The sequence below is a fragment of the Bubalus bubalis genome, chromosome 20 (assembly GCF_019923935.1).
Source record: "Bubalus bubalis isolate 160015118507 breed Murrah chromosome 20, NDDB_SH_1, whole genome shotgun sequence".
Lineage (NCBI taxonomy): Eukaryota > Metazoa > Chordata > Mammalia > Artiodactyla > Bovidae > Bubalus > Bubalus bubalis.
The window spans coordinates 45,192,382-45,203,235 of record NC_059176.1 but is presented as its reverse complement, the minus strand read 5'-3'; the positions used below and the strand labels follow the sequence as shown (position 1 = coordinate 45,203,235).

Here is a 10,854-nt window from a genome sequence, read left to right as displayed (position 1 = left end):
AGGGGTAAGGGCTGCCACTAATATGAGGGTGGAAAAGCTGTTAGTATTGTAATGTGTGTGTTTGGGGATGAGGCTAGGGAGCAAGGGGAGTTTCTGATGCCCTTACATGAATAGATGGCTACTGAAAGGGATCATGTGTGGGTGAGTATGAGTTGTGTATGTATGTATGTGTCTATGAGATACAGAGAGAAAACTCAACTCTTTTTCTGATGCCTCGACTTAAGTGGCTTTTTCTATTCTTCAGGCTTTTGTAAAAGGTCTGGTGGGAAAGAAGCTTCAGCTAATTCAACTAATGCAAACTGAATGGGATGCCTGCTAGGCACAAGCCCCCCACCCCCACCCCTCTCTGCCCTGCACTGGGCAGGACAATGCTAAGGGGAGCCATGGCCTGAGAAGGTAAATTCTGACCACAGAGAAGTACCTCTTGTGGAAAAAGCACAACCAACCCAACAGGGGTTCAGAGGAGGGAAAGACGGAACAGAGACTCCCTTGCTTGCGGGGGAGTCTGGAAGAGGTGGAGGTGGCATTTTACTCCAGGTTATAAAGTCCAGGAGTGGCTTCAACCATCAGCGACAGGAAGGAAGGCGTCCCAGTCCCAGTGAACAGTGTGAGCAGCAGCAAGGAGGTGGGGGATTAAGGAGTATCCGGGGCACAGAACCAGGTGGCGCTAGTGGTAAAGAACCCACCTGCCAATGCAGTGAGACTCCGTTTGATCTCTGGGTCAGGAAGATCACCTGGAGGAGGGCACAGCAACCCACTGCAGTATTCTTGCCTGGAATATCCCATGGACAGAGGACCCTGGCTGGCTACAGTCCATGGGGTCTCAAAGAGTCAGACACGACTGAAGGGACTTAGCGCAGGGGCACAGAACAGTCCAGTGCGGCTGAAGAACCAGCACGGCTGACTGGGCTGGGCTGGGCTGGAGGGCTGAGGCGGACACGCACAGGGCAGTGGAGAAGGAAACTCCCTGGGAGGCTTTGCGAGAGAGGGCCAGTACCGCTGGTGGGGTGGGGGGAACAGGAAAGAGGAAACAGATGGTAGCCCAGCCTCAGGACTGATGGGGAAGGAGGGTGGGAGGGTGGGACGGAAGGAGTGGAGGAAGAAGAGGGAGGAGTCAAAGGCTACTGGGATTTTAATCTGCAGGACAGGAAGAATTTTAATCTGCTGGAACCAGTTTTTCAGAACCCCCACAGGGCTCAGCAATGTGCTCAACAACACACAGCAGCACATAGTTCAGGATGTGCCCAGTAAACGCAATCACCCCCTTCCCAGGAGCTTAGATCAAAATCTCAGAGTCACCCTCAGATCCTCTCCATGCCACATGATCCTTCCATAAACTGCATGACCCTCCCTCCCAAAGATCCCCTCCCCAAGCCACGTCCCTCTCCCTATACTGCTCCCTGGTCCCCTACCTGGAAGGCTCTGTCCCTAGATCTTCCTGGAGCCATCTCCTGCAGCTCATGTCACCTCCTCCAAGAAGGCTTCCCTGATCCCCAGTCTCCCCAGTCACTCTCTCAAATCGCCCCATTTTATGTGTTGATTCCTGTCTCAACAACAACCTCCCAGATGTCTTGTGGTTTCTTGATAGCTAGTTCCCCAGCACCTGGAACTGTGCCAAGCATACAGTGTGTCCTCAATAAATTTTTGTTGAGCTGCCCATAATGCCATTTCAGGAGGGCAGAGTCCCCCATGCACTGTATTGACAGATCTGTGACATCCCCTGCCCAGAGATGCTTCTTCCAGGAGTCGTGCCCCAAGACTGGGTCAGACCAAAGGCAGTCACTCCCCATGCCCAGAGAGCACCCCCGTAGATGGGTGCAGTCTGGATAAGGCCCTCAGCCCCCGGAACGAGTGAGGAGGAAGTCACCGCCCCGTGGGCAGACACTTCTCCGCAGCTTGAAGGTCTGGAGAGGGGGTGCAGCATACACACTGATGCAATTTCCTTAGCACCAGCTACTGTGGGAAACAGCGCAGGTTACTTCCTCCTCTCGGCTGACAACAGGAACATCGGCAGGCTCAGAGGCCTGGCGCCTTTCCCGCCGCTGGAGCAGGCCGGCGGCTGCCGGCTACTTGGCCAGAGAGCCCTCACAGGAGAGACAGGGCTTTGAACCAAGTCCATCTGTGGCCTCCTTCAGCCCCACCCATTTCTCTAGCATGGAACTGCCCTGCTGCTCGCCCGGCTCCCCATCCTATACTCCACGGGCGCCCTTATTGCATCCTGACAATAGGATGCAAATACAGGCCATTTGACAGACCGGAAAACTGAGGCCAGGCCTAGTGCCAAAACCAGGCCTAGAACCCAGGCCTTTGCCTGTTCATTCCGCGCTATTTCTGCTAGTCATTCACAACAGTTTCTAAAATTAATATGAAAAGTGTGTGTGTGTCCATACATGGAAACGTTCCTGTGAAATGCGAAAGGAACGAGGCGCGGCCTGGCTCCTAGCTGTTGGTGTGTGGACAGCCCCACCCCTGTCCCTGGGCTCTTCAAGGGCAGGGGCATTGCCTTAATGACCCCTGTAACCCTGGACACCTGGCTGGGATACCAGCAGCGCGATACCTGGAATGACACCCAGCACTCGACCCCAGAACTGCGCCCGAGTGTCAAAGATGCCAGCCCGAGCGAGGACCCCAGCCCGCGGGACTCCGGGAGCCTCCCCTCCTCCGGCCGGCCGCGGGGAGCCCTGGCGGCCGGCGAGCCTCTGCCCTGCCCGGCGGTTCAGCCCCCTCCGAAAAGTTGCTAGGGCGCCCGCCGCGCCGACCCCCGCCGCTTGCGCGCGCCCACTCACTCGTGTTGGGCAGCCAGGTGGTTGAAGACGTAGGTAACTGGGATGGCCGAGAGGGACAGCACGAAGACCCCCGTGGCCGCCGAGGCACTCATCGCCGCTGCAGCGCCGCTCGCCCTTCACCGCATCCCGCGCGGGCGCCCCGCCCCAGCTTCCGGCTGCGCCCGCGCCCCTCGCGGGTGCCCTTCCAGGCGCCCCGCGCCGCGCCGCGCCGCGCCCGCCCCGCCCGCGCGCCCCCCCCGTGCCGCGCCCTCAGCAGCGCCCCCTCTGCGCGCCCGCCCGCAGCCGCCCGGTGCTCAGGGCCGAGGCGCAATCCCGGGAGGCGCCCTGCCGTCCTCCCGCCCAGCGGCGCTGGGGCTCCACCGCGAGCGCGGGGCGGCGCCGAGCAGTGGCCAAAGCCCCCTGCCCGGGGACAGGTGTCCCCCGAGGCGCGCGCTCCGCGGGAAGGTGGCGGCCCGGGAGGCGGGCTCGGGGCGCCGCCGGGAGCTTGTCATCGACGACCCGGAGCGGTTCTGGGCCGAGCTGTGGGCCAGCGTAGGGTGGAGCCACACCCGGGGGTGTCGGAGCTGGAAGAGCCCGCGAGATCGTCCACGTGGAGAACCCTCGGGCCGGGATAGGAAGGGATAAATGATCCCGAAACCTTGGAACCTCTCCACCGGCACCCGGCAGCGAGTCCCATTTGAACCCCCAGTCTGAATCCAGGTTTAAACCCCGGCTACGCACTCCCTGGCTGTTGACCTTGATCAAGTAACTTAACCTCTGTCTTTCCCCTTCTCTACCAAACGGAGGTCACCCGCGTCAATGTGATTGTGGGATTCACGGAGTTAATGGACACAAAGTGCTTGCCCAGTACCCCTCAGTCCACTGCTATCACCTGCAATGCCCATTTTTAAATTGGAACTGAGACTCAGAGGAATACGATGATTGAAGAGACTAGAAGGCCTATTTATTTCTATTCCAGGTCGCGTTCCTGGAAGCCAGCTTACCACCAGCCAGCGTGCACAACTGGCTTCCGCACAGACGCCCACCATAGAGAATACCTTGTGCCTAGTCTGCCCTGGCTGCTTGACTGTGTTAGGGGACGGCCTCAGAAAGCACCCCCTGGGACGGAGCCTGGATTCCTCTGCTACCGGAAATGGAAGGTAAGTGTGGTTCAGAGAACAGCTCAGGCAGCCAAGGGAGGCACCTGTACTTAGTGACCTTATAACAACCGCAGTGTGTGGAAGAGGCTCACTTTAAAGAGGAGAGAAGAGAGTGGCAAAGAGGCTCAGAGCCAGGGCCACTCAACTTTCCAAAAGCCACCTCTCCCTATCCCCTCGTCCACTGCTTCTTGGAGGCCTCCTCAAACTCTGAGGTCATCGTGATAAAGCCTTGGCCCAAACTGTAACATATCCAGAGCTTCCCCAAGCGATGTCCTTACCTGTGACCTGGACATCACCATCTTCCACAATAACTCCTTTACCAGCTGTTTAGCCTCCTTCCTCCTCCCCGACACCAAATATCTCCTCTGAGACCCCTTCTTTCCTCCAGCCAGTCTCCCAGGCCAGCCCAGCCCCTCCATCACCACCCAAACCTTGCCGAATCAGTCTTGCCTTCTCTCTTATACCGTGAACCCCTCTAGCTACCCTGGGTCCTCCCCCTGCATTCATGTATGAGTCAGTTTAGAAAGTGCTCCCTCGGTGACAGGCTACGACCTGGGACCCTCTGCTACTACAGTGCTTGCACCTGGACACACCTCTCTTCCAGCAACAAAATATAGGGAAACCGTATGGGACTAAAAATAACTGTGACCATGAGCAGTTGGAGCAAATTCTGGACCCAAAAGATACAAAGTCTGAAAAGCCCATCTGCCACTTTTGAAGAGCCTGGAACAAAAACAGGGTGTCAGGAGCAAAATAGGATACTGTGCATGCCCCTTTCACATACACCACCTAAGGGGTGGGCAAAACACCCAAGCCGCAGCTCTGGCCCAAGCCATGGACACACTGCTACCCTTACCCATAGAAGAAACAAGCTCAGCCCCCCACCTCAGGGATCAAGAAGGGGAACCCGTGTTTGTTTCCACTCCTCCTAGCTGCAGAGAGATCCCAGTGAATGTTTGGCCTCTTGTTGGTGTGTTGTTAGTCGCTCAGTCGTGTCTGACTCTTTGCAACCCAGTGGACTATAGCGTGTCAGGCTCCTCTGTCCAAGGAATTCTCCAGGCAAGAATACTGGAATGTCTGGCCTCTAGTCAATTTCTATTGAATAGGCAAGGCGAAGAACCCTGGTCGGTAAAACCTGGACCTGTATGTCGTCTTCATTCGCCATCTTCTCTCTTTCCTTTCCCATCCGTGCTGGGTTTTAACGACTGTGTGGTAGTAGATCCTAAATGATCATTCCTAGTACTGACATCTCCCCTCAGCACTGCCCTCTGGCCTTCCACAGGCACCTCATGCTCAACATGGCCAAACTGGAATTCCCCATCTGCCTCAAGTCCACTCCAGCCTTATCTCATCCGGTGGTGCCACCATTCACCTGGCCATCCAGAATCCTGGGAATCCACATCTGCTCTGCTGCTGCTGCTGCTGCTGCTGCTGCTAAGTCACTTCAGTCGTGTCCGACTCTGTGCGACCTCATGGACGGCAGCCCACCAGGCTCCACCATCCCTGGGATTCTCCAGGCAAGAACACTGGAGTGGGTTGCCATTTCCTTCTCCAATGCATGAAAGGGAAAAGTGAAAGTGAAGTCGCTCAGTCGTGTCCGACTCTTCGCTACCCCATGGACTGCAGCCCGCCAGGCTCCTCCATCCATGGGAGTTTCCAGGCAAGAGTACCAATCCAAAATATCCATGCTTACCGCAGTCCTCCTAATGTTACTTTCCAAATATCTCTCAAGTCTGTTTGCACCTCCCTGTACTCCAGTGTTCCTGCCTGGAGAATCCCAGGGACGGGGGAGCCTGGTGGGCTGCCGTCTATGGGGTCGCACAGAGTCGGACACGACTGAAGTGACTTAGCATACATGCCATTTCTGTCGCATTGCAGGTCTCTACCATCATCCAGGTTCCAGCCTCCTGCCTCATCTCCCTCCTCTGTCCTTACCTGCTCTGAAAGACCGCCCTCCCACCCTCTTTGCTTTCTTCATAGTGCTTTATTTATGCCATCCAAAACCATCTTGTTTACACATCTGCCTCCTGTTCTGTGTCCCTCTCTCCATGATGATGTAAGCGCCCTGTGGTTAGGAACGTTATCTACTTTCTTTACTATTCTGTTCCCATCACTTGGACTAACAGCTGTCTGGAGCTGGTGCTCAAGAGATATTTGTTCACAGAATGAACATTCTGGAACATCATTTTCTGACAGAACTATAACACAAGCCACAAATGTGAACCTTATGTGTAGTTTTAAATTTTCTAGTAGCCACATTAGAAAAGTAAAAGACAGAGGTGAAATTAGTTCTAATAACATATTTTATCTAACATGATACATCCAAAAGATTATTGTTTAAATGGTCATCAATGTAAAAAATATCAATGGGAAATTTTACATTCCTTTTTTTTAACAAGAACTTAAAAATTATGTATTTATTTATTTTTGGCTGCGTTGGATCTTTGGCTGCCTGTGGGCTTTCTCTAGTTACAGTACACAGGCTTCTCATTGCAATGGCTTCTCTTGTTGCAGAGCACAGGCTCTAGAGCTTGGGATCTGTAGTTGTGGTGCATAGGTTTAGTTGCCCTGCCACATGTGGGATCTTCTCAGACCAGAGACTGAACCAAACTTGTGCCCCCTGCATTGGCAGGGAGATTCTTAGCCAATGGGGCACCACTACATTCTTTTTTTAATACTAAGTCTTTGAAATTGTGTATGTATTTTGTACTTAGAATATATCTCATTTCAGGCTAGTCACATTTCAAGTGTTCAATAGCCACATGTGGCCAGTGTTTCTGTATTGAACTTCATAGCTCTAGACTTGTTCCTCCTATCAGATCAAGCTGACTTCAATTATGCTCTCTATTTCTTTAAGAATAGATATGAAAAGGAGGTGGGAGGAGGGGTTCAGGATGGGGAACATGTATATACCCATGGTGGATTCATGTTGATGTATGGCAAAACCAATACAATATTTAAAGTAATTAGCCTCCAATTAAAATAAATAAATTTATATTAAAAAAGAATAGATATGAAAATTAAATCCCTAATAAACTTATTCAAGCATCTTCAGAGAGTCTACCATGTTTCCAGCATTATTGTAAGAAATGGTCACACAAAGATGAATTATAAATACATCTTGCCCAAGAAGACCTTAGTCTAGTGTGAAAAAAGCACATGTAAACAAGTAGCACACAAAAGATTCATATACAAATTGCTGTAGGCATCACCAGTCTCTCTAGAGGAGTTAAGCAGAGCTCCTAAAGCCTCTAAAGCTCTAAAGCCTCACCTCCTTTAGACCAGCCTTGCTAAACAAGTAGAAGCTGGCCAATCTGACGAGGAATAATGGGGTTTTCCAGGAAAGGAAAATAACACACGTTAAAGGCAGAAATGTATGAGAGACCATGTCACTCAATGAGCTTCAGGCTGTTTGCTCTGGTGGGAGGTACTCATGCATGAGATGGGGCTGGTAGGAAGTGAAGATGGAGAGCTGATCAGAGGCTCAGTCTTAGAAAACCTTAAGGACAGGGAGCATGTAAGATTTATGACTGGGTCCTGAATGCTGCAACTAAACATCCCAAAAATGTGCAGCTCAGACCCAGCACAGAGATATGGCAGAAACCAATGCAATATTGTAAAGCAATTATCCTCCAATTAAAAATAAAGTTAAAAAAAAAATTTAAAGACCCAACACCACCAAATAAATAAATATTAAAAAAAAAAAAAAAAGATTTGAGTAGGAGGAGAGGCTGACTTCATCAGAGTAACTTACTTTTTTTTCCACCTGGGGCCAAGACAGTGAAAGTACAGAGTCCTAACCACTGGACATCCTGGAAATCTCCCAGAGTAACATCTTTAAAGCTCTGCCTGGCAGCTGATGTGGAACAGGGTTTAGAAAGAGGAGACGTAGGAGGCAGGAAGTCCACCTAAGAGGCTTATTCTAGCAAGAGATGCTGAAGATCTGAACCAAAGTGTTGGCAACGAGAGGGAAGAACGAAGAGTAGCACCTGCTCGCTGTAGCTAGAGAAAGCCAGAGAGCAGCAAAAAGACCCAGTGCAGTCAAAAGTAAATAAATAAAAATTTAAAAATAAAGCAAATATTTAAAAATTAAGCAAATATCATACAAATAAATACAATATTGTTTTCATGCAGATGTCTTTTTTAACAACTTGTTTATTTATTCATTTTTAAATTGTTGGCTGCGCCCTGTGGCATGTGGGATCTTGGTTCCCAGACCAAGTATGGGGCCCACACTCTCTGCATAGCAAGGTGGAATCTTAACCACTGGACCACCACGAAGTAGCCCTTCTCTTGAAAAACGGTTGGATATGACTTAAAAGACATTCAAACATTAAAGTTGTTTAGTTTTTGATATTCAGTTTGTTTGGTTTTTTTTTAGGACCATCCATCTTGCAAGCCATGAAGGCTGATATTGTAGCCGTGAAATTGGACTCCAAGCTTTCTGCAAGCAAAAATAGACACACTAAGGTCTGTCCTCTGCCCATTCCCTGATGAGAAAGACAGTTTTTTGTGTGTTGATTCAAAATAATTGACTAATCAGGAATGACACTGAAGAGCCCCTGACCATGCCTGCTTCTGCCGTGGAGGAAAGTGAGAGCAGCACATTAGAGGACTTGGTCACATAAGGAGAAACGAGGGAGAAAGCTGCTGGCCGGGGACCGAGGGAGCAAAGAGTCAGCCCTGTGTCCATGCTTTAGCTCCCAGTCCCAGCGCCTCTTCCCCTTGTTCAGTGTTCCACTTTTTTCTTCCTTTCTTCCTTTTCTTTTTTTTTCTTATTGATGTATATTTGATTTAAATACAACATCGTGTTACTTTCAGGTGTACAGCATAGGGATTCAATACTTTCTGCAGATTATATGCCATTATAGGTTATTATAAGGTGCTGGGTATAATTTCCTGTGCTATACAGTGTACCCTTGTTGCTTATCTATTTTATATGGCAGTTTTATCTATTAATGCCATACCTCTAATTTGTTCCTCCCATTCTTCCTATTCCCTTTTCTTTCATTTTTTATCCTTCTTTTTTTCATTTTTTATCCTTCTGATAAAAGTTATGACTGTGATCTTTGGAAAGCCTGAACACTCTAGATGAATGTGCAAGGGGCAATCAAACAGATTGCTCTGTGGGTTATATAGAGACAGAATAAAATGACCTGAGAGTCCACTCAAACAAACATTAAAATGATCCTCAACACTGAGTTGGGATGGGCTTCCCAGGTGGTTCACTGGTAAAGAATCCACCTGCCAATGCAGGAGACATGGGTTCAATCCCTGGATCAGGAAGATCCCCTGGAAGAGGAAATGGCAACCCACTCCAGTATTCTTGCCTCGGAGATTCCATGAACAGAGGAGCCTGGCAGGCTACAGTCCATGGGGTCACAAAGAGTTGGACATGGCTTAGTGACTAAACAACAACAGCAACAACAAGCCCTTAAGTCACCTTAAACCTTGTGTTTGTCTTCAGCCTTAAGTGCTCTCATGATTTCTTTAACATGCTACAGTGATTAACATTGATATATTTAAAAAATTTTTTATTTATTATTTATTTGACTCCATGGGTCTTAGCTGCAGCATGGAAACTCTTAGTTGCATGTGGGATCTAGTTCCCCAACCAGGGGTTAAACCTCCTGACCTCTGCATGGGGAGTGCATAGTCTTAAGCCACTGTACCACCAGAGAAGTCCCTATGTGGATATTTTGGGGCCCTAACAGGCGTAAAGCAGGTGCTGAATAAATACTAACTGAAGGGAGAGGTAAAGTTGGTATGTAAAATGTTTGTCCAAAAGTCTCCTGCTAGATGAGATCTGCACCATTGCCCTGAGTTTCCTAGCAACCAAAGCAAAGAAAGAAACCTTATAACATTCACAGTGCCCATAAGGTAAAAACAGATCACTTGTTCCAAAGAACTCTCGCATGGCTCCTCTTAAAGGAAACAGCATGTTAAATAGTATGCCCTCAGCAGCATTCCTGCAATAAATATAGAATCTAATTCCACGCAGTTGTCTCTCAGTACATCTTCAGTGCAGGTGGCTGGCATACTGCCAAGAGCCACTCACTGCGAAGGAGCCAAAAATCGTTCCTTGCAGATAAGCAACTCTCAGAAGGCTTGGCTTGGTTCAGTGATACATTTTACAGTATGTGGGGGCAGGAGTGGAAATACCTTCCTGGCAAGCACACTGTCCCTTCCAGTTTAAGCCCAGAGCCGGTATCATCAGTGATCACTGAAACTCTCTCCTGTGGAGACTGGATATCACCAATAGGCTTCTTCTCTCCTGCCAGTTGAAATCAATCTGCCAGCTCTGATCAAACGGTATTCATGATTATCCTTCAGGCAATGTTCTGTGAGTATTAATTCCATGTAACAACATTTTCATACAAATGAGTTAATGGAGAGTTTGAAATTATAGTGACTGGCGAGAGAGGAAGCATTCTAAGTGGATTAGTAAGGACAGAGCATTATGGTTTGACAGGCAAGCACATGGAGGGTAGTTTGACATTTTTTCATGAGAAGGATGAGCATGGGACAATCAAACCCAAGATTGCTGCCTTGTTCAGACTGCCTCCCAGGTATAACAGAAGACCTCACATGTCAGGTGTAGGTCAGAAAGAGCTAATTGGAAAGAAGATTAAGGGACTTCCTTGACATTTACTTTTCCTCTCAAGATACCTTGCCATCCTCTGACTAAAGAATTAACATAAAAATAATTAACATAGGGACTTTTCTGGTGGTTCAGTGACTACAACTCTGTTCTTCCATTGCAGAAGGCATGGGTTCAGTCCCTGGTCAGGGACCTAAGATACCTCATGCCAAATTGCACAGTGAAAAAAAAAAACCTTTTTTTTCTATTTTCAAGACAACTGTAGGCAAAATGTGGAAAACAGAGTTACAAAACAAAATGTAAATATTATAAACACATACCCTGTAAG

General features: G+C 49.2%; 1 protein-coding gene and 1 long non-coding RNA gene across 8 annotated transcripts in view; one reads left to right on the top strand and one right to left on the bottom strand.

Annotated features, from left to right (window-relative positions):
• Positions 1–2,925, bottom strand: part of TM6SF1 (transmembrane 6 superfamily member 1) — a 56,078-nt gene extending 53,153 nt beyond the window's left edge. For 5 of the 6 annotated variants that reach the window (XM_006076584.3, XM_006076585.2, XM_006076582.3 and 2 more), the window contains exon 1: positions 2,787–2,925. In XM_006076584.3, the coding sequence (XP_006076646.1) occupies positions 2,787–2,878 (92 nt within the window). In that variant the 5' untranslated portion in view covers positions 2,879–2,925. The remainder of the gene's footprint in view (positions 1–2,786) is intronic. The other variant, XM_025271372.2, reaches the window with a different exon arrangement.
• A 464-nt stretch (positions 2,926–3,389) lies between these two features.
• On the top strand, positions 3,390–9,102 carry LOC102392942. Of its 2 annotated transcripts, XR_006547062.2 has the most exons (3): positions 3,390–3,530; positions 3,745–3,925; positions 5,208–5,437. It is a non-coding gene; the product is annotated as an uncharacterized LOC102392942 (long non-coding RNA). The 2 variants fall into 2 exon arrangements; XR_006547063.2 differs by lacking the exons at positions 3,390–3,530; positions 5,208–5,437 and adding an exon at positions 8,307–9,102 and having other exon boundaries at positions 3,622–3,925.
• The last annotated feature ends 1,752 nt before the right edge of the window (positions 9,103–10,854 follow it).